The sequence below is a fragment of the Mandrillus leucophaeus genome, unplaced genomic scaffold (assembly GCF_000951045.1).
Source record: "Mandrillus leucophaeus isolate KB7577 unplaced genomic scaffold, Mleu.le_1.0 Scaffold414, whole genome shotgun sequence".
NCBI classification, from domain to species: Eukaryota; Metazoa; Chordata; class Mammalia; order Primates; family Cercopithecidae; genus Mandrillus; species Mandrillus leucophaeus.
In genome coordinates, this window is record NW_012104410.1 from 115,597 (window position 1) to 135,761 (window position 20,165).

A 20,165-nucleotide genomic window follows, 5' to 3' on the forward strand; every position below is an offset into this window, starting at 1 on the left:
TCAGTTCTGAGGTGATAGACCTCCACGTGCTTGGATTGCAAGGATTAAAGGATTATGGTACTGGTAAATTTAAGAAACCTTAAAATGTCTCCCTTGGTACTCCAGCACTGATTATTTACTCTTCACATTTCATGGACCAGGTAGAGATGAAGTGCAGCTGGGCACTGGGGAAACTAACTGAGTTCTTGTTTCTGTGTTACAGGCTTTCCTCGGAGACGGGTGGCATGGGGAGCAGCTAGAACAATGCAGATTCATCCATAATCCCTTTCTGCTGTTCACCACCACCCATGATCCATCTGTGTAGTTTCTGAACAGTCAGCGATTCCAGGTTTTAAATAGTTTGTAAATTTTCAGTTTCTACACACTTTATCATCCACTCGTGATTTTTTAATTAAAGCGTTTTAATTCCTTTCTCTGTTCAGCTGTTGATGCTGAGATCCATATTTAGTTTTATAAGCTTCTCCCTGGTTTTTTTTTTTTTTTTTTTTTGGTTTTTTGTTTTGTTTTTTTGGCTCATGAATTTTTCTGTTTGTCATGGAAATGTAAGAGTGGAATATTAATACATTTCAGTTTAGTTCTGTAATGTCAGGAATTTTTCAAAAAAATTAAAAGATGGACTGGAGCTTTTTCTTTGTGAATAGAAACTGGATGCCACAGTGATTCATGTGGGTTTTATTCCTCTTGTCTTGCTGTTATTTTTGTACCTTTTATCCCTCAAAGGACCCTTCTTGGGTTTTGAATAGAAGCCTTTATTCCGGTTAAGATGTTTTCTTCTATTTTACCACTTCCATCTTTTTTTGTGGCCCTTGATCCTATTTTTCCCTGACTTCATGCTTGGTTGGCCCTTATAAAACTTGTGTCCAAAAGATTGAGGATTAGACTTTCCTAGGACTTACCTGTCCTACAAGCAGGCAAGCACGTCCACTTGGGGGTGGGGGAAAGGAATGACACATGACATACATGGCATACACATTAAGCAGTTGGTCATATGTCTGACTGGGTTCCAGTTTCTTGGGAATGTTGGTCCCCTTGTTCAGGCTTGCATATTTTAAACTAAAAATTTCAGTGTATTGTTTTTAGTAACTTCATTTATAGTCCTCCATAACGAGTTAGAAGGATGTACCTGCTACCATTTATTCCTATAATTTTAGAAAGTTGGGGCTTGACATTATACTCAATTTAGTGAGAATAGATGCAAAAAAGTGGAGGGGCAGGAGAACTTGTCCAGACACCTTAGATGAAGTCCGGAGCCCAAGGCTTTATCTTAACCATGTATGGTACCCCATTCATTCATCAAGAAAACCCTCAACAGCTGGGCCTGCATGGAGTGGTTATATTTCAAGGTTTTTCACAGGGGTTACAGTAGGACAGTCCCCACCCCAATCAGGCACCAGGAAGAAAGTAGGGACTTAAACAGCACCCCAGTTCTTCAGCCTGAGCCATCACATGCTATCAGTCTCCTAACCTCCCCCTGGACCCTAAGACGGGGCTTGGGCAGAGAAGATCAATGGAGGGACAAAAAAATGAGTTACATTGCCACCTGAGAATCCTCAGAGGGGAGGACCCAGCCTTAGTCTCCCTTCTCCCAAGTGCAAAATGTGTAAACAGAGTAAAACAGAACAGAAAAGTGCAGTCTTAAGTGGTTTTCTCTCCTGCCCCTCCCACCCTTCCCTCCCCCCACCCCCATTCTTTGGGGATAAAGAATATAAAGACAACCCTGGCTTTTCTATTGCCTTGTTGCTTGCTGAATATAAGGAATGGGGTGGGGCAGGAAGGGGCCAGTTTGCCCTTAGGCACAGCTCTACGGCTGTGCCTCATTCATTTCCACAGCTGCCAGTGTCCCTAGAGTATCAGGTGAATTGGTCAGGGGATCAGTCTCCCTCGGCCTGACTTACGGCTGGGACAGCCCCATCTTTCTGTTGATTATGTGGCGCATATATATATATATATATGTATATATATATAATTTATATAAATATTTCTCTATGTACAAGGAATATGAGTGGCTTTCATGGAGGGAGGGAAGCTGGGGGCCGCAAGGCATCAACGCTGCTGGAGTTGTCCAATTCAGTGCTGTCACAGTCTGAGTCCTCAGAATTGGGAGGGCCCTGTGAGAAAGAGTAGAAATGGAGTGAGATTCCTTAGGGTTCTTTGCTGGGGTCATTTTAATAGCCAGTGGCTTACTGACTTGTTTTTTTGAGACAGCAGTCTTGCTCTTTTGCCCAGGCTGGAGTGCAATAGCGCAATCTCAGCTCACTGCAACCTCCGCCTCCCAGGTTCAAGCAATTCTGCCTCAGCCTCCTGAGTAGCTGGGACTACAGGCGCGCACCACCATGCCCGGCTAATTTTTGTACTATTAATAGAGATGGGGTTTTACCATATTGGTCAGGCTGTTCTTGAACTCCTGACCTTGTGATCCACCTGCCTCGGACTCCCAAAGTGCTGGGATTCCAGGTGTGAGCCACCGTGCCCGACCGGCTTACTGATTTATTTCTTCCAGATTTCAGTTGCTCAGGCCATTCTCCAGGGTGTCAGACTCCTTTCAGAATCCTTCCCTGGCTGCAACTTATAGCTACATACAAGCTACTGGTCAGGCACCATAATAGATGCTCTGCAAGAGGCTTCTGAAATTCCACCACGTGGATATTTGCTCTTTATGGTACTTTCTGGCCTGTGCAGCTGTCTCCCCAAAAGCTGTCAAAAGATAAGGCATCTATCTGCTTACAGCTCTCGCTGTTCAATATCTGCTTGTTGCTGTTGTGCCACTCACCTGCTTTCCTCTGAGAAGTTCCTGGTGTGGAATGGGCAGGGAGCTGGGTTCTGGGCTGGGGATGACCTCTGAAGGAGGTGGGTCCAGTGGGATTTCTGAGCCCTGGGAACACATGTCATCAGACCGCTCATCTGGCCGCTCATCAGTGTTGGTGCTGCCGACTTCAGGTGTGCCACTGGGGGAAGGTTCACTAGCTGTGCCTTCCTCCCCATCTGATGGATTCTCTGAGCTGAAGGTAGATAGTGACTGGCGCATGTTCAGACTCTGAGGCCACCTACATGTTGAAGAGGGGGATTACAGCTTGGTTCTGCCCCTTGCAGAAAACAAAAATGCCATTAACTCCTGTACTCCATCACTTACCTCTGGCTTGATGTCAGCTCTACTTCACTGTCCACCTCTCCTTCCTCCTCTTCTGATGAGATGCCACGTTTCTACAGGAGAGATGGGGGGACTGTGGTCAGAAGTGGAAAGAGGTCACTAAGAATCCAGGAGAAGGGAACATAGTTTAAAAGGGTAAAGTAGGGAATGGCTTAAAATTGAGCATAATGTGGGGGATTAGACTTGGACCCCAGGGAGAATAAGGAAAAAGGGAACGAGCTCAGGAGCCTTCCCATACTTTACCTGACTTCGGGTGACGGCAGCCCTGTACAGCAGTGCAGCTGGGGTCAAGTGCTGGGACCCAGCCCGGCTTCCTCCCCGGCCCGAGGTCCCTTCCCTTCCAGTTCCCAGAAGCCCCACACCTTCACCAGGCCCTACTGGAGGAGGTGGCTCCCCTTTGGCTCCCCCAGGTGAGTCTGGGCTGGTGGAGCCAGGGGCTGATCCCTCACTTGGTGGGGTGTCACCCCGGGCCGGAGGTGGTGAGCCAGGATCCCCAGCTCCGCTTGTGGCCCCCCGGCCCCGGGACCCTAGTGCTGCTGACAGCAGGTCTGGGGATGATGAAGACATTTTGCGGAGCAGGAGGTCATGATGAAGCCCACGGAGGGCGGGAGGGCAGGCCTCCCAGGCTGAGGGTCCCCCTCCTAGGCTTCCTGGTCCTCCAGGTTCATTGGGTGGCACAGCTGTACGAAGCCCAGGCAGGTCCCCACAGCTCCCCTTGGCGCTGGCCTTGCGGTGACGGGTCTTGCCACGGCGACTCCGTCCTGGTGAGGGGGGACCCTTAGGACACCCAGGAAGCCCAACCCCACTTAGGGCTGCATCTAGTTTAGGTAGCAAAGACTCTGTCTTGAGGATATCTGGTCTGGAAGGAGAGAAAAAGTAAAAGGTTGAGACTGCCAAATCTATGTACTCAAAAGCACTCCCTATCTTTGGACACTAAAGTACGCATCTCCCTGCTAAACATCTGCTGCCACTTCAGTATCCCTCTTGCCATATTGGAACCACCATTCATGTCCCACCTTTTGCTATGGGGTGACAGCTTCTGTGGCACATTCCTCTTCTTGATAAGCTTCTCCATTGTGTTTCCATGCAGGAGGCCCCGGGAAGGGTGTGTCTTCAGCAGGCCTGGGCACCTCCGCTCTAAAGCTTGCTCTCGCCTAAAGATCCAGGCACCTTCTCAGCTGGGCAAATGACCAGGAAGGGGCACCCCGGTCTCAGTAGGATCTCTAAGGCAGGCACAGCGCCAGGGCTTGGTGCATAAGGACAGGTAGGGTTACCTGAGCAGCTCCCTCTCCTTGAGTTCCAGCTGCAACATGAGGGCATTAAGTTCCATATACAGGTTGTTGGCTCTCTCCAGCTTCCTTTCATAGTGCTCCCTGATGTCCAGGGCATGTCTGCAACGGGCAGAAGGGTTCCCCAAGGTGAACTGGGTTCATCTAGGGCCATAATAGATCCGCAGTCTCAGAATTCCTGTCCACAGTCCTTTCATAGTCCTTCCACCCGCCCTGGGGCTGGGTAGGAGCTGACTGGGTGCATAGTCCTTGCTGTTGGTAAAATCACCTCCCCAAGCACAGGAACTCACCTGAGCTCCTCCCTCCTTCTCATCACCAGTTCCTCTTCTAGGCGATGCAGACAGGTCCCTTCTGACTTAATCTTTTCAAAGTGCAGTTTTACTTCTTCCCGCCACTCTGCCTGTGGGTGGAGAGCAGACGAGGAGTGAGAGCCATCCCTTCACCCAGTGAAAGGCTCTGCAGGTTGCCCACACGTCACTGCCAATGTGTGTGCTGGAGCAAAAAGGAGTGGATTGACTCCGTTCTCTAAGAGCCAATCTCCTCAGTCCCACTTAACCCATTTCCCAGCCTCCCCCTCAGATGGCATCATCTCTGCAAAGAAGGGGAATTAGGTATTCATTTTCCTACCCACAGCACACCTGGGACTTAAAGTAAGTCTCCTGGGGTGTGGAGAGTACATCAGCTGAGGCAATGTCCAGATGCAGCAGAATCTGTCGGAATGATGGGCGATTTCGCGGTTTGCTATTCCTGAAAGGAATGGAGTTAGGAGGAGAGGGGAGAATTTGAGGGAGGACCAGATAGGAACTAGAGCATCCTTTCCCAAAGTGTGTCCTGGAGAATCCAATCCTAGAATGTACTCTGTGACAAAAGAACTTACGGTCAATGGTCTCTAGGGAATATTAAACACTATTCATTAGTGTGTCAAAATCCTGCAGTAAGGAAACCTATTGAACCCCATATTTTCCAACTTGTCTCCCCAAATAAAGGCCTTTTCTGAATAACTTCACTGAAGGAACCACACTTTGGGAGATGCTCAATGACAGATTAGCCATCTTCAAACTTCCCTGGGTCTAGGTTCCAAATGAGGGTCTGGGACCCTTTCCTTCTGTGTTCTAAGGTTGTTTACTTGAGGCTCAACGAACCATGCTTGGTGGTTATGCTGCTCCTTCCCTGTACTTGTATGCACTCACTGGCACTTCATGACAAACCAGGAATGCAGATATTGTTAACTGTATTTTGTAGATGAGGAAACAGTTTCAGAGTGATACCACTTGTCCCTGGTGACTCAGCTCAGAAGGTAGAATGAGCCTGATTCAGATGGAAGTCAGTCCTTTGTATTAAATGTCCCTGCTATTTATTGGTCAGTCCAGCCCCTCTCAGTTCTAGATTGTAGTTCCCTGGATCCACATCCTGAGTCCTCAGTACTTGGGGAGCCACATCTGGGAGCCCTGACACCCTTCCCCTCTTAAGGACTCTGAACTTGGCCACCTAGGGTTCTAGGTACTGGCTGTCCATCAGTACTGCTGTTCTCAACTTCTCCAGGCCCAGTATCCCAGCTCAGCCCATCCTTACCAGCACTGGCGAAGTAGGATCTTGAAACCATCTGGGCAACTGGAGGGCACAGGCAGATGGAGACTGTTGCTTCCCACACCCCAGATGATGGCTGAGGAATCTACGTCTTTGTAGGGGATCTCACCAGTCAGCAGTTCCCACAGCACCACACCGAAGGACCTAGGGATGAGGGGACATCACTTGGGAGGGGGTTCCTCCAGAGGTCCTGGTTGCTACCGGCCCATCACTTGTGCTCAAGCCCTAGAAGTTGCCCACCATGCCCCCAGGGCTGGCCACCCACTCTTCTCAGTTTTCAGCCTAGTCCTCACCAGATGTCGACCTTCTCAGACACAGGCTCATTGCGGATCACCTCAGGGGCCATCCAGGCTACTGTCCCTGCAAAGGACATCTTGGTGCTCTTGTCACTCAGCTCCTTGGAAGTGCCAAAATCTGAGATCTTCACCACATCGTCGTAGGTGATTAGCATGCTGGTAAAGAGTGTAGTCAGCTGGGGTCCACACCCCTCCACACACCTCATCTAACTCTGCAGCAACTCTGCCTTTCAGGTTTTTTGTTTGTTTGTTTGTTTTTGAGACTGGAGTCTCACTCTGTCACTCAGGCTGGAGTGCAGTGGTGGTTCAATCTCGGCTCACTGCAACCTCCGCCTCCTGGGTTCAAGTGATTCTCCTGCCTCAGCCTCCTGAGTAGCTGGGACTACAGGCATGTGCCACCATGCCCCACTAATTTTTTTTTATTTTTAGTAGAGACAAGGTTTCACCATGTTGGCCAGGATGGTCTCGATTTCTTGACCTCATGATCCACCCGCCTCGGCCTCTCAAAGTGCTGGGATTACAGGTGTGAGCCACTGCATCCGGCCTGCCTTTCAGTTTTAAATCATTTGGGACACCCAAAGGTGAGGGGCTCACTACAGCCCTCCTGAGATGGGACTATCACTTGGAAGAGGTTTCTGAGATGGCCACATGGACATAGGGCATGGTTTGGAAGTGCGGAGAAGGCCACACTGACTTGAGTGGGTCACCTGCATGCACATCTGTTGCTCCCTGCTTGCTTACTCACTTGGGTGACTTGAGATCCCTGTGGATAATCTTGTGTAGGTGCAGGTAGTTCATGCCACCGGCGATGCCCATGGACCAGTCAACCAGTAAGGAGGGGGTGACAGGGCGGCCGGCCCGCAGTACCTCATATAGTTGGCCCTGGGCGCAGAACTCCATGAGGATGCAGTAGCAGGGAGCCTGGGTACACACACCCCTGCGAGACAGATGATGGTATGAAGGCCTCAGCTGGCTGAGCCTTCACCTGATTAATAACTGGAACCCCCATTCCCACCCATTCCACCTAAGGGTCTCCTCTGGGAAGGATGGGGTAGGTCCCACTGCCCAGGAGGGTACCAGGCCTTAGCATAGTATTCCCAACACCCAGCCCCTGCCCTGGACCTCACTTGAAGGTGATGATGTTGGGGTGCTTCAGCTTTCGCAAGTGCTTGATGTCGGTTTCTTTGAGGTCTCGCACCTTCTTCACAGCCACCTCCTCCCCGTGGAAGCGCCCCAGGAAGACAGCACCCTGGGCCCCTGAGCCCACCCACTGCAGGTCCAGGATTTCCTCAAAGGGGACCTCCCAAAGGTCTGTGGGCAGGAGGCACAGTGCCACAAGCCTCAGAAAGAGCCACACTCAAGGCCAGGGACGGGATAGCATTGGGTTGGCTGAATTGACTTAAGGAGGGTGAGGCAGAAAGGTAGCCAAAAACAGGCTGAGAAGAAGGTTCGAGGGAACAGGGAAGGAATGAATGGGTGACCTTAAAAGAAGTTGGGAAGTTAGAGGCTGATGGATGGCTAAGGGACTAGGGCCATGTCATGGGGAGGGAAGGGACCATTGCATGACTTTAGTGGAGCTGACCAACAGATCTCAGGCTCAGGGAAACAGGGAGGAGGCTCCCACAAGGACGTGGCCTACCTTCCTGCTGCTGCTTGTGCTCAGTGGAGTAGGCTTTGCCAATCATGGTCCAGACAGGGCGCAGGCAGCCAAAGAGGCCCTCAAGGAAGCCACTGCCACTCTGGCACTGCAGTCGCACCTCATCAGCTCGAACTCTGGATGCCCGACTCTCAGGTGACCCAGCTGCGCCCCCTGGGCCCCCTGCATCCTGCTCATGTAGCTGCAGGACACTGTTGGCAAAAGGCTCAGGGGGCGGCTCTCCACCTGGGGAGGGGCTGGGCCCTCCCCCACCCTGCCCACCAAGGGGTACCACATCTCGAAGTACACACTGGGTAGGCGTCAGGTCCTTCTCGGGAGTGCAGTCAGAAGTGTCTGGGTCCAGCTTGCGCATGGATGCCTCACTTAGGGTAGACACGAAGCCCCCAAAGGAAGGAGAGGGTGTTCGGGTCTCATGGAGGCAAGCCATGGCCTCTGGCCCCTGGTGTGATGGTGAACACTGGGCCCTGTGGGAATGAAGGAAGGAGGGGCTGTTAAAGCCCCAGGTGTGCCCGCTCAGGATGCTTACCCCAGAGGCACAGATTGGGATTCCGGGTTCACAGAAGCCCTGTTGGAGGTAACACTTGTGGCTCTGTTTCTCATGCCCATCCAAGTTGCACCTTGACCCATCTTAGGAAATCTGATACACTTGGGTTTCCTCTCAGGCATGTTAGTAAGGCAAGTAATAGGTAGACAGGTATCGTACCTGGGTATCATTCTCAGGTAATAGCCCCACGTGGGTACACACTGGTAAAATATGTCTCAAATTCAAGTATAATGGTAGCAGATGAGTTCCCTTCTCCCTGTAAGATGACTAATTCATTGCTGCGGCACATTTTTTTCACCTGAGACTCACAGGCACACACAGGTATCAGGAGGGTCTCACATTTACACCTTTACCTCGGGGTCAACCTCAGGCACACAATAGTAACACCTAGACCTTCCTCACACTGAAGCACACACAGGATGCTGGTAAACCTTTCAGGCACCCTTGGACAGCATTCCTGAGCTGCCTACTAAGGTGATACCCCCAGGCCTCCCGCCCAGGTACTTACACATGGTACTACTGAGGCCCTCTCAGGAACACTCAACTCAGGTGACAGCCTCATTCTAAGACACACTCCTGGGCCTCTCCAAGGTAAGTGAAGGTTGTAACCACAGAGTTCTGTGTCCCCCCAACATTGGCAGAAGCAGCCAATGGGGATGCAGACACCTGTCACAGAAGGCCACTGCTTCATCCCCCTTAGCCCTCCCTTCAGTCCAGCAGCTCTCCCAGGGGTCAAACAAGGTCTTGTCTCCTCTTTCCTCTTCATTGCCCTATCCCCTGCTCCTCAAACTCTCCAGGCAATGGGGATGTGTCCCAGTTCATAGCTGGGTGCTATTAAAAAAACAACCATTAGGCCGGGTGTGGTGGCTCATGCCTGTAATCTCAGCGCTTTGAGAGGCCGAGGCGGGAGGATCACCTGAGGTCAGGAGTTCAAGACCACCCTGACCAACATGGAGAAACCCCGTCTCTACTAAAAATACAAAATTAGCAGGGCGTGGTGGCGCACGCCTGTAATCCCAGCTACTTGGGAGGCTGAGGCAGGAGAATTGCTTGAACCCGGGAGGCGGAGGTTGTGGTGAGCCGAGATCATGCCACTGCACTCCAGCCTGGGCAACAAGAGCAAAACTCTGTCTCAATAAATAAATGAATAAATAAATAAAACACAACCATTAAAAAACCTGAATCCGGCACGGCGTGTTGGCACATGCCTGTAATCACAACACTTTGGGAGGCTGAGGCAGGTGGATCACTTGAGCTCAGGAGTTTCAGACCAGCCTGGGCAACATGGCGAAACCCTGTCTCTACCAAAAATACCAAAAAAAAAAAAAAAAAAAAGCCGGGCATAGTGATCCTGTGACTGTGGTCCCAGCTCCTCTGGAGGCTGTGGTGAGAGGATTGCCTGAGCCCAGGTGGTGGAGGTTGCAGTAAGCCACTGCACTCCAGCCTGGGCGACATAGCCAAACCCCGCCTCAAAACAAAAAACAAAAAAAACCCTGAATCCTGACTTGCTTCTGCCACATAATGGCTATATGACCTCAGGCGAGCTATGGTTGAGCCTCAGTTTTTCCAGCTATACAAAGGAATAAACTGGCTGTCACTAAGGCACAGCAAACCCTTAATGCTACATGAGATTTGCCCAGAACTTGGCACCAGGAGCCATCCTGGTCTCCCAACTCACTCCACACTTGTCAGTTACCAAATCCTGAGATTTGAAGATTCCCTAGAACAAGCATCCCTCTAATTGTTCCTCATAGCTAGCAGGGTCCTTTCATGAGCCCCTGGGTTAGTCTGGAAATTATTGCCATACATTCTGAATTACAGTGGAGAATTACAGGGGAAGGGGTGGCAGGAATCTCCACATGCAGAAGGGTTCAGTAGATGATTACACAGGCATACAAGAAGGCTTGGGAAACTTCAATAGTTCTTGTAATACTTAATTACCAGGCCTTTCCCTTGAAGACTTTTTCCTGGGGGGTGAGGGTGGTAGGCCTGGAATCAGCATATTTAACAAGCATTCTAGATTTGTTAAGCTCTAACCCAGTGCATGCTATTTTCTAGTCCTACTGTTACTGCCTTAGTTCAAGTCTCATTAGCTGTCCTCACCTGGCCCAGGACAGCTGGTCTCCAAGTGCCCTCTCTACCCCCAATTCTTCACTCAGCTCCTTCAGAAGGATCTTTCTAAAACAGATTGGGGGCCAGGTGTGGTGGCTCACACCTATAATCCCAACACTTTCGGAGGCCGAGGCAGGCGGACCACCTGAAGTCAGGAGTTTGGGACCAGATTGGCCAACATAGTGAAACCCCATCTCTATTAAAAATACAAAAAAATTAGCCAGGCGTGGTGGTGTGCACCTGCAGTCCCAGCTACTTGAGAGGCTGAGGCACGAGAATTGCTTGAATCTGGGAGGAGAAGGTTGCAGTGAGTCGAGATAAGGCCACTGTACTCCAGCCTGGGCAACAAAGCAAGACTCTGTCTCAACAACAACAACAAAAACAGATTGGGCCAGGCATGGTGGCTCACACCTTTAATCCCAGCACTTTGAGGGGCCAAGGCAAGTGGATCACTGAAGCCTCGAAGTTCAAGACCAGCCTGGGCAACACAGTGAAACCCCATCTCTACAAAAAATATAAAAATTAGCCAGCCAGGCACAGTGGCTCATGCCTGTAATCCCAACACTCTGTGAGGCCGAGGCAGGCAGATCATGAAGTCAGGAGATCAAGACCATGCTGGCTAACACAGTGAAACCCTGTCTCTAGTACAGAATACAAAAAATTAGTCGGGCGTGGTGGTGGGCGCCTGTAGTCCCAGCTACTCAGGAGGCTAAGGTAGAAGAATGGCATGAACCTGGGAGGTGGAAGTTGCAGTGAGCCAAGACAGCGCCACTCCAAGCTGGGTGACAGAGCAAGACTCCATCTCAAAAAAAAGAAAAAAAAAATTAGTCGAGTGTGGTGATATGCACCTTTAGTTCCACCTACTCGGGAGGCTGAGGTGGGAGGATATCTTGAGCCTGGGAGGGTGAAGCTGCAGTGAGCAGTGATTGCACCACTGCACTGCAGCCTGGGCGACATAGGCGAGACCCTGTCACAAAAGAAAAAACAATCGCCCGCACCAACACCGGAACTTAGCCATGTCAGGTTTTTGAACCAGGACACCCAATGATAATGGCTAACTTAAGGAAGGCTTACGGCTGGGCGCAGTGGCTCACGCCTGTAATTTAGCACTTTGGGAAGCCGAGATGGGAGGATTGCTTAGGCTCAGGAGTTCGAGACCAGCCTGGGCAACAAGGTGAAACCCCATCTCTACTAAAATACAAAAAATTAGCCGGGCGGGGCGGCGGTCGCCTGTAGTCCCAGCTACTCGGGAGGCTGAAGCAGGAGAATTACTTGAACCCGGGAGGCGGAAGTTGCAGTGAGCTGAGATCGCGTCACTGCACTCCAGCACCACTGCACTCCAGCCTGGGCAACACAGTGAGGCTCCATCTTAAAAAAAAAAAAAGGAAAGAAAGAAAAGAAAGAAAAGAAAAACAAAACAAAAAAGGCTTACTATTTTTTAGCTTCCGGTAAAGGTGCATTAGCACTTTGCATATTTAATCCTCAAAACTGTAAGCTGGGCATTATTAGCCCCGTTTTACAGACTAAGGCATAGAGGTATTAAATAACCTGCCCACAGTGCCATAGCTATTAAGAAGCTCAAGCTCGGCTGGGTGCGGTGGCTGACGCCTGTAATCCCAGCACTCTGAGAGGCCGAGGTGGGCGGATCGCTTGAGCTCGGGAGTTTGAGACCAGCCTGGGCAACATGGGGCTGGGCAACATGGGGAGAGCCTGTCTCTGCTAAAAATACAAAACATTAGCCGGCGTGGTGGCACATGCCTATGGTCCCAGCTACTTGGGAGGCTAAGGTGGGAGAATCGCTTGAGCCCAGGAAGTGGAGGTTGCAGTGTGCCACTGCACTCTAGCCTAGGTGACAGAGTAAGACTGTTTCAAAAAAAAAAAAAAAAAAAGAAAGAAAGAAAAGAAAAGAAATAAAGAAAAAGAAGCTCAAGCTTCATCCCCAGCCTGGAAGGCGCTTCTCATCTCTCTCCAGGTGTCACTTTATCCTGGACGTCCTTCTTTCCAGATCCGCTCCAGGTTAATGCGCCTTCTGGGCGGGCACAGCCCCGGTATGCTTCCTCTATCACGGTTCCCATTATACTGGAGGTACAATGTGGTCGGGCCTCTGGCTCCTTTGAGAGCCTGGACAGCCTTTAGAGAGACGACTTCGCATCACAAGGCTCGCATCACATGGCTTGCAACAGCACCTGGCGCGCAGAAGGTGCTTGGTAAGGTGGTACCACTGCTCTACCGCCCCCGGAGGATCGCCTTAAGCACCGCACACTCTATGCGCGCGCGCGCGCGCACACACACACACACACACACACACACACACACACACACACACAAAATTAGCTCCCTGAATCCTCAGAAGAGCCAGGTGAAGGAAGTACTACTGGTGCCATTATATTCTTGAGAGAACTGAGGCCCAGAAAGCACAAATCACAGTAAAGTTCAGCTTCCAAATCCCCAACATATCCCACGCGGTATTTGTGGCTTCAAGAGATAAGGTGTAGATTGCAATGCAAATCACAGACAAACACAGACCAAGTAAAATGCCAACATATGGGAGAATTTCGTCTGGAGGACCCAAGGGATTTTGCCTGCCACCCCGCCCCCCCGCGCCCCCACGACCTCCCACTCCGCCGCAAGCAGGGGATTCGCTTCTGGACCACCCAGAAACAAGGCCCAGGACTCGGACGCTCTCGCCTGGCAGGCCAGGAGGGAGGGATGGCGGGATTGGAGCGCTCGGGGAGGAGCTGGGGCCGTCCCCTGGACAGCTTGGTCACCGGCAATGGAAGGCCGAAGCCCAAGTCTGGGCAGCTCAAAGTGGAGAGGAAGGGGTTACGGCCACAGCGCCCTCTCCCGCTTCCCGACTTCCTTCCCGGCCGTCACGTGGCGCGTGGTTGAGGCGGGGGCCGCCGCGACGTAAGGGGGTGCTCCGGGTGGGGAAGGGGAGGGGACACGGCCGGCTGGGGGAAGCGCTGGGCGCTGCGGCGTAACCATGACGACTGGGCCCGAGGCGGCGCGTGAAGTCACCAGGACAAGATTAGCCCCGGATCACGTGAGCGCGACGTGGGGGCGGGGCTGTGCCTGGGCCCCGCCCCTGACCTGGGCCGGCCCAGGTGGCTGGTTGCCTGGATGACTGCGAGGATCGTAGGTGCGGACCCCCACCCAGCGGTCTGCCCCATCTGTGTTCCCTTCCTTCCCCTGCCCCCGCATGCAGAGAGCTCTTCGGCTGAGGCGTCGGGTATTGGCAGGAGGGGACTTGTGGGGTTGGCATTGGGGGTGCAGTACCACGGGGAAGGAAAGCAGGAAATGAGAGAAAGGGAGACGGCACAGAAAAGGCGAGGCACGGCTAGAGGAGGAGGAAGGAGCCAAGACATATACAGACACCGGAGCAGCGTGAAGCGGTGTCAAGCCCGAGAATGATGGCTTGAAAAGATGTTTGGAAAAGCAGAGGACCCTGAGAAAATGGAGATGAAAGGGGAGTGAGAAACACGGACAGCATCCATCTCCTTTTCTATCTAGAAGCCGAGCTTTGAGTAGGCACACCTGACTTTTTAAAGGAATTTTTCAGCCGTCATCTGGTTGTCTGACGACTAGGTGGTTTAGGCATAGAAAGGGTGACATGCTCAGAGACACTTGCAGCCAGCAGAGCCTCCCTCCAGTTTACCAGGCTTCCCCAGAGGCCCTTCTGGTATCCAGGGCCAGCAGCTGGGGAGAGGAGGAGAGAAGCCATTTCACCTGTTTGTCTTTTAGGGTAGTGGGGATAGCTGAAGAAGTAGGAGATGGGACCAAGGGAAAGATCTCAGGCTAATGACAGCTCTTCCAGATTGACCTGGAGTGGAGGGAAAGCTGCTGCCCCTGGGAGCTATAGTAAACTGGAGATTCCTCTCTCCCAACACACACACACACCCCTTTCTGTATCCTTTATTTCTGACCTGCCAGCTGTGTCCCACTGCCCCCTGGCAGGGCCTTGGCGCCAGAGCTTTGGAGGGGCGTCTAGGATGACTAGGAGCCCCTGGCCCAGACGTTCAGTCACCCTGGGGGATGGGAGCTGTCTCTCGGTTATCAATTATGCAGAGCATGGGGGAAGGGCAGCAATGTGACAGGAGGGTGGGTCTCTGTCACTCTGTCAACCATATCTACCATGTGTTGATGGTGGTTCTGCCTCACATTGGGTGAGGGGACAGAATGATCTCTAAGCCATACAACTGCCAGGGGAGGAGGCTCTTTGGACACCCAAGAGGCCCTAATTCAGTGCTTTGCTGGTGGCCCCAAAGTGACTCCATAAGGAGGCTACGGGGTAGAGTGGGGTAGAAAGTCACCCCCCATCTATCCCACCTTCCAGGTTCTCTGGCCTGAGATTTTGGAAGCCTGTGGCACGTAAACTCTGAATTCTCTCTAGCTCCTTCTTGTATAACAGCAGAATGTCAATGTCAAGCTGTTTGTTTGGTGGTCTTAGGGGCTCAGTTCAGAGGCCAGGTCATCTGCCTAAATCTTGGGCTGTCACACTAAGTGCTCTCCACTGTCTGAGACCTCATTTTTTACTCAGGAAAAGGATGATTCCCTTTCTCTCGTGAGTGGGGTTAGGGAGGGGAGTCTTCAAAGGGAAAGGAGACCCAAGACTTTGGAGTCCTATTTCCACTTCTGCAAGCTTTGAGGCCCTGAGAGGATAAAGGTCTCTGATGAATCGCGGCCATGCCTCCTGTCCGCTTGGCTGCAGCTTGTATTGTTTTTGAAACAGGGTTTCGCTTTGTTGCCCAGGCTGGAGTGCAGTGGCACGATCATGGTTCACTGCCTGCAGCCTCAACCTCCTGTGCTCAAGTGATCCTCCCCCTTCAGCCTCCTGAGTAGCTGGGACTACAGGCACTCACCACCACACCAGACTAAATTAAAAAAAAAAAAAGAGGCCGAGTGCAGTGGCTCAGGCCTTAATCCCAGCACTTTGGGAGGCCAAGGCAGGCAGATCACAAGGTCAGGAGATGGAGACTATCCTGGCTAACATGGTGAAACCCCGTCTCTACTAAAAATACAAAAAATTAGCCAGGCGTGGTGGCGGGTGCCTGTAGTCCCAGCTACTCGGGAGGCTGAGGCAGAAGAATGGCGTGAACCCGGGAGGCGGAGCTTGCAGTGAGCTGAGATCCCACCACCGCACTCTAGCCTGGGAGACAGCGAGACTCCGTCTCAAAAAAAAAAAATAAATAAAAAAAAACTGTAGAGACCGTGTCTCACTCTGTTGCTCAGGCTGGTTCCAAACTCGTGGGCTCAACTGATACACCAGTCTCGGTCTCCCAAAATGTTGGCGTTACAGGCATGAACCACTGTGTCCTGCCCTGCAGCTTGTTTTTATTTTCCTTTTTACAGGATTCGTGGTCCTGGCCCCAGGGTCCCAAGATGGAAAGTACTATCGCTTTTCTTAGTGCCCTCATGAGGAGGAAATGACTTCCCCTGAGAACTTGGGGGAAAACTGGAGATCACCCCTAAATTCGGGTCCTTGATTGGAAAATCAAGCCCTGAGACTCCTAGCTGCCACACTTCTTCCAATGGGGTGGACAGTGAAAGGGTTCAGGGAAGGGAGGGACAGTACTATTTAGGAAAAAAGAATCAGCTTCAGATTTGGAGAGATCAGAGCTAGAATCTCAGTTTTGCCACCAATTAGTTTAAGGAATGTAATCTCTCCATGGTGCCCAACCCTCCCTGCTGGGGTGGTGAAGGTTAAGTAAGGTGATGGAGGGGGTGCAGGGAGCAGCATGCTTCCTCCTTGCTTTGTCTTCCTGGTTGGCTGGACACCAGGTCTTTCTTTGTGGATCCTGGAGAGGCTGAAGACTTGGTCTCTGACCTTCTGCTTTCCCAGGACAAACCGTGATTTCAGGTTCCAGGAGAACCAGGTCACAGTGCTAGTGATTGTGCTGGAGTCTCCAGTCATTCCTTTACCAGATCACCAGGCCTTCCTCTGTAAATCCTGCCATTCTGTCTCCTCTGGACTAAGGGGGAAGGCCTAATTTTCTGCACCCATCCTCACTCCCTGACCAGTTATCTCTGGAATCTGCTCTCTTAAGCAGCTATACTGCTAAGATCCTCCCTTTGATCATGTGGCCCTGGATCACCCCTCAGCCTTACCCATAGAGGCCTCAGGGAAGGGGAGGGCAGGAGCAGGGTAGGATGGGCCTCAGGAGTCCCTCCTACCTAGGACCTCAGATAGACCAGGAAGAAGTTCAGTGGATGTTAACAAATAGTTCCTCAGCTGGATGGACATTTTTAAAAATCTGGAAGAATAAATACCAAAGTATAACAGCAGTTTCTAGGTAGTTGGAATTATGAGTGTTTTAATTTTCTCCTTTGGGTTTACGTCTATTCCTAGTATTTCAGTAACAACTTTGAATTGCTTTTAAAGTAAGATATAACATTTATTTTAAATTGTAAAAGAGAAAATACGATTGATGGACTGCTCATGCATTCCTTCATTTAGCTTATTAGGACAGTTGTGCAATAGGGAGAGGGTAGGTGGTAGAGGAGAGAACACAGGCCTCAAACTCAGAGTGGCTTCCTGAGGTCTTGTCTCTGCTCCTGGCCAGTTGGGTGACCTGGCTTGAGACTTCTCAACAAACCTCAGTTTCTTCATTGCTAAATGGGGACAGTGGTACCTATGTCCCACAGTGACAATGCAGTACATAATGTGGTGGGTAAGAATACAGGTTCTGGGTCACACAGACCTGGGTTCAAATCCTACCTCTTGCCACATACTAACTTTTTTACTTTAAACAAATTACTTAAGTTTCAGTTTTCTCCTCCATCAGAGATGATGATAACACTATCTCACTTGGTCTTGTTAAGGGCATGATTAAGACAATCAAAATAAAGTTCTTGGCCCAGGACCTGGCACACAGGAAGCTCTCTCTAAGCATTAGCCATATGGAAAGTGCCTAACACACAGTTGTAAGTTTTTTATGAATGTGATTCCCTTCCCTTCTTTCCCTTGTTCTTTCTCAAAGCAAGTACCAGTAGGGAGGGTACAGGTGGAAAGGGAGGTGGAGAAACAAGAGGGAAAAAAGACCAAAGAATGAAGAAACCAAAGGACAAGGGCTCTATCCTGAATGATCTTTAGCCTCCTCTGGAATCTGGTCACTGTCGCAGTCTCCTCACCTTCCCCACACACACATATGACCCCAGTGCTTCTGGGAGCCAATGAACCGGACAGACTAGTCTCTGTGGCCAGGCCCTCATGAAGCCCCTATGTCCCCTGCTGGCATCATCTCAACAGTATCCTCCTTCTTCCCAGCATCACCTCAGTCAACAGTGTGAGTGAGTGGATGAGTGGCGGGCATGAGGGGCAGACATTTCCACCTCACTGGAAGAAGCATGGCAGCTGGGGGTCCCAGGGCTTGACTGGTATAGGGCTGAGGACCTGAATGTAGGGGTGATCTCCAGTCCACCCTAGCAAGGACTTCTTACGGGGCTGATTCTCTCATTCCTTCTTTCTCTCTAGATCCAGGCAGGGGAGAGGGAGGACTGTGGATTACAACAGTCTGGGCCGTGAGTGGCAGAACCAAGGGTCCTCTTCCTAGAAAAGCCTGATCCTACCATATTGTCACCACCAGGGGAAGAGCAATTGGTTTTTAGAAGGGTTCTGCCCTCTTCAGCTATAAGGAAGCCTAGGAAATCCTGAGCCACATCTAACTTCTTGCCTCCTCTGTCCGTAACTGGGATGGGTATTTAGCTGGTGGTCTCCATGTTGAGAGCTGGGGTTTTCCCAACATTACCCCAGTTGACAATGGGAGTGAGTGGATGAATGGTATGCTTGAGGGGACACACACATGTTTTTTTCACCTGTGTGAGATAGGAGGGAGTGGGGCCCTAAAGCTCAGAGAAACTTCAGTGTCTGGACAGGAAGGCTCAGGGGGCACTTGAGTCCTTTCCTTCCTAAATCCTTTCTGTTAGCCTTGGCTTGGTATGACCCTCTGGCTGAAACTCAGAGCTCCTAGAGCGATGGAGTCCACCTTGAGAACTGCAAGGGAAATGTGTTTAGAGGGACGCACTGACTGTGGCTTGAGACGACTCTGGGTGGGGTAAGGAGACCTCATGTGCACTCCCTCCTGATTGGAGGCCACTCACCTACGCTCCTCTGAAAAAGGCAGCAGATGAGCATCTACAAGGTAGGACTCCTCCCTTAATTCTAAGGGACACCTCACTGTTTCCTCCCACTGTCTACAGAGCCTTGACTCTTCCCTCCTCTCAGTCAAGGCCTTGGTTACCAGCAAGTCTCAACTCTTGCTTATTTTTAAGCCAATGAGTTTGAGGAGTGTTTGTGGGAAAGGGAGGAGGTTTTTGGAGGGTTTGACTGGGGGAGACGGGTTAGGGGAGCCAGAGGAGATGGAGAGAAAGAGGAGGGAGAAACCCACACGTGAATGGGGGAGGGGAGGATGCAACAGCTGGATGGAGGTGAATGCCACAGCTGGAGGGGATTAGGAGGATCACAGCTGGAAGGGGAGGGGACCAACGCCTGGACATCTAGGAACAGGTGCTCTCTGACTAATCTTCAGGTCCAGCCTGCTAAGTGTGTGTGTGTGTGTGTCTGTCTGTGTGTGTGTGGAGGGAGATGTGGGTACATCAGTCCTTGCCCTTCCTTTCCTTCCCTGGAGGGGGCCAAAACTCTCCCTCCTCCTTCCCTCTATCCCTTCCTGAAGATGAGTGGGAGGAGATGTTCTCTTGCCCTCTGTCCTTTAAGTCTGTCCCCCAATCACCCTCCACCCCACCCCAATACGGTCCTTTCCAGCTCTGGAGGCCCTTCGTCTCCAAGCTGGGCCGCGGCATCTCTCCGCTCCATTCCCTTCCTTCCCAGCCCCACACGCGTCGGGTCCAGGTCCCCAGTTCCTCCATCCCCACAGCTTCAGCATCCCCACACCACCACCCGCACCAGGCCACATCTGCATCCCGACCCTCCCTCCACGCCCGGATCCCAAGACCCGGACCCATCCCTGCCCCCCACCCCCCCACAACTCGGCCAGGCTCTCACCTCGGGGGCTCCGCGGCCGCAGCACAAAAGGCGGCGCTGCTGCAGCTCCGCTCCGGATGCTGCTCCCGCCTCCTCCTCCTTCTCCTCCTCCTTCCCTCCTCCCCCCGCTGCCCTCCACCGGACCCGGGGCGCTGTCACAGGCGATGCTCGTGCGGTGTCCGGATGCACGGGTGTCAGCTTCAGCTTGCTGCCCCCACCCCCCGACCCCTAGCCCCGTCCCTGCTCGGCTTGAACTCCCGCTCCTTCCAGGGCCCCCGCCCCTGGCCCCCCGGGACGGACACGCCCTGAGCGGGGGATGCTGCGATGGAGCCGCCGGCCTCTTAAAGGAGCCCGCTGCTGCCATCCGGCGCGCTCCACTCTTGTCCCTGGCCCGCCTGGGCCCCGCGCTTTCCTGCTGGCGGTGTCCTATGGAGGTCCCACCTCAGGCCTTAGGCTGATTCCACAGGAACCCCCTATGACTCGTCTTATAGACTCCTTTCTACATCGGAGAGAGCAGCCCCTCAGTTGGGATCCCTAGCGCTCTGGCATTGCTCC

General features: G+C 51.9%; 1 protein-coding gene across 2 annotated transcripts; it reads right to left on the reverse strand.

Annotated features, from left to right (window-relative positions):
* Positions 1 to 1,947: 1,947 nt before the first annotated feature.
* On the reverse strand, positions 1,948 to 19,899 carry MAP3K12 (mitogen-activated protein kinase kinase kinase 12). 2 transcript variants are annotated; one of them, XM_011992563.1, is made up of 15 exons: positions 19,632 to 19,899; positions 8,268 to 8,441; positions 7,960 to 8,168; positions 7,448 to 7,631; positions 7,066 to 7,257; positions 6,318 to 6,476; positions 6,010 to 6,168; positions 5,076 to 5,184; positions 4,728 to 4,837; positions 4,423 to 4,539; positions 4,165 to 4,302; positions 3,392 to 4,007; positions 3,131 to 3,201; positions 2,771 to 3,044; positions 1,948 to 2,108 (listed from the first exon to the last, which is right to left on the reverse strand). In XM_011992563.1, the coding sequence occupies exons 2-15, from the start codon at positions 8,402 to 8,404 to the stop codon at positions 2,010 to 2,012; spliced, it is 2,574 nt and encodes an 857-aa protein (XP_011847953.1). In that variant the 5' UTR covers positions 8,405 to 8,441; positions 19,632 to 19,899; the 3' UTR covers positions 1,948 to 2,009. The 2 variants fall into 2 exon arrangements, with proteins under 2 accessions (XP_011847953.1, XP_011847952.1); XM_011992562.1 differs by having other exon boundaries at positions 7,960 to 8,441.
* Positions 19,900 to 20,165: the final 266 nt, after the last annotated feature.

What these genes read in the sequence shown, in the direction of transcription:
- MAP3K12 (XM_011992562.1), bottom strand. Translation starts at nt 8,404, where the DNA reads ATGGCTTGCCTCCATGAGACCCGAACACCCTCTCCTTCCTTTGGGGGC. An exon ending in CTGCCGTCACCCGAAGTCAG is followed by an intron (nt 3,202 to 3,391) that starts GTAAAGTATGGG and finishes TCTCTCCTGTAG; the next exon opens with AAACGTGGCATCTCATCAGA. An exon ending in AACTTCTCAGAGGAAAGCAG is followed by an intron (nt 2,109 to 2,770) that starts GTGAGTGGCACA and finishes TCTTTCTCACAG; the next exon opens with GGCCCTCCCAATTCTGAGGA.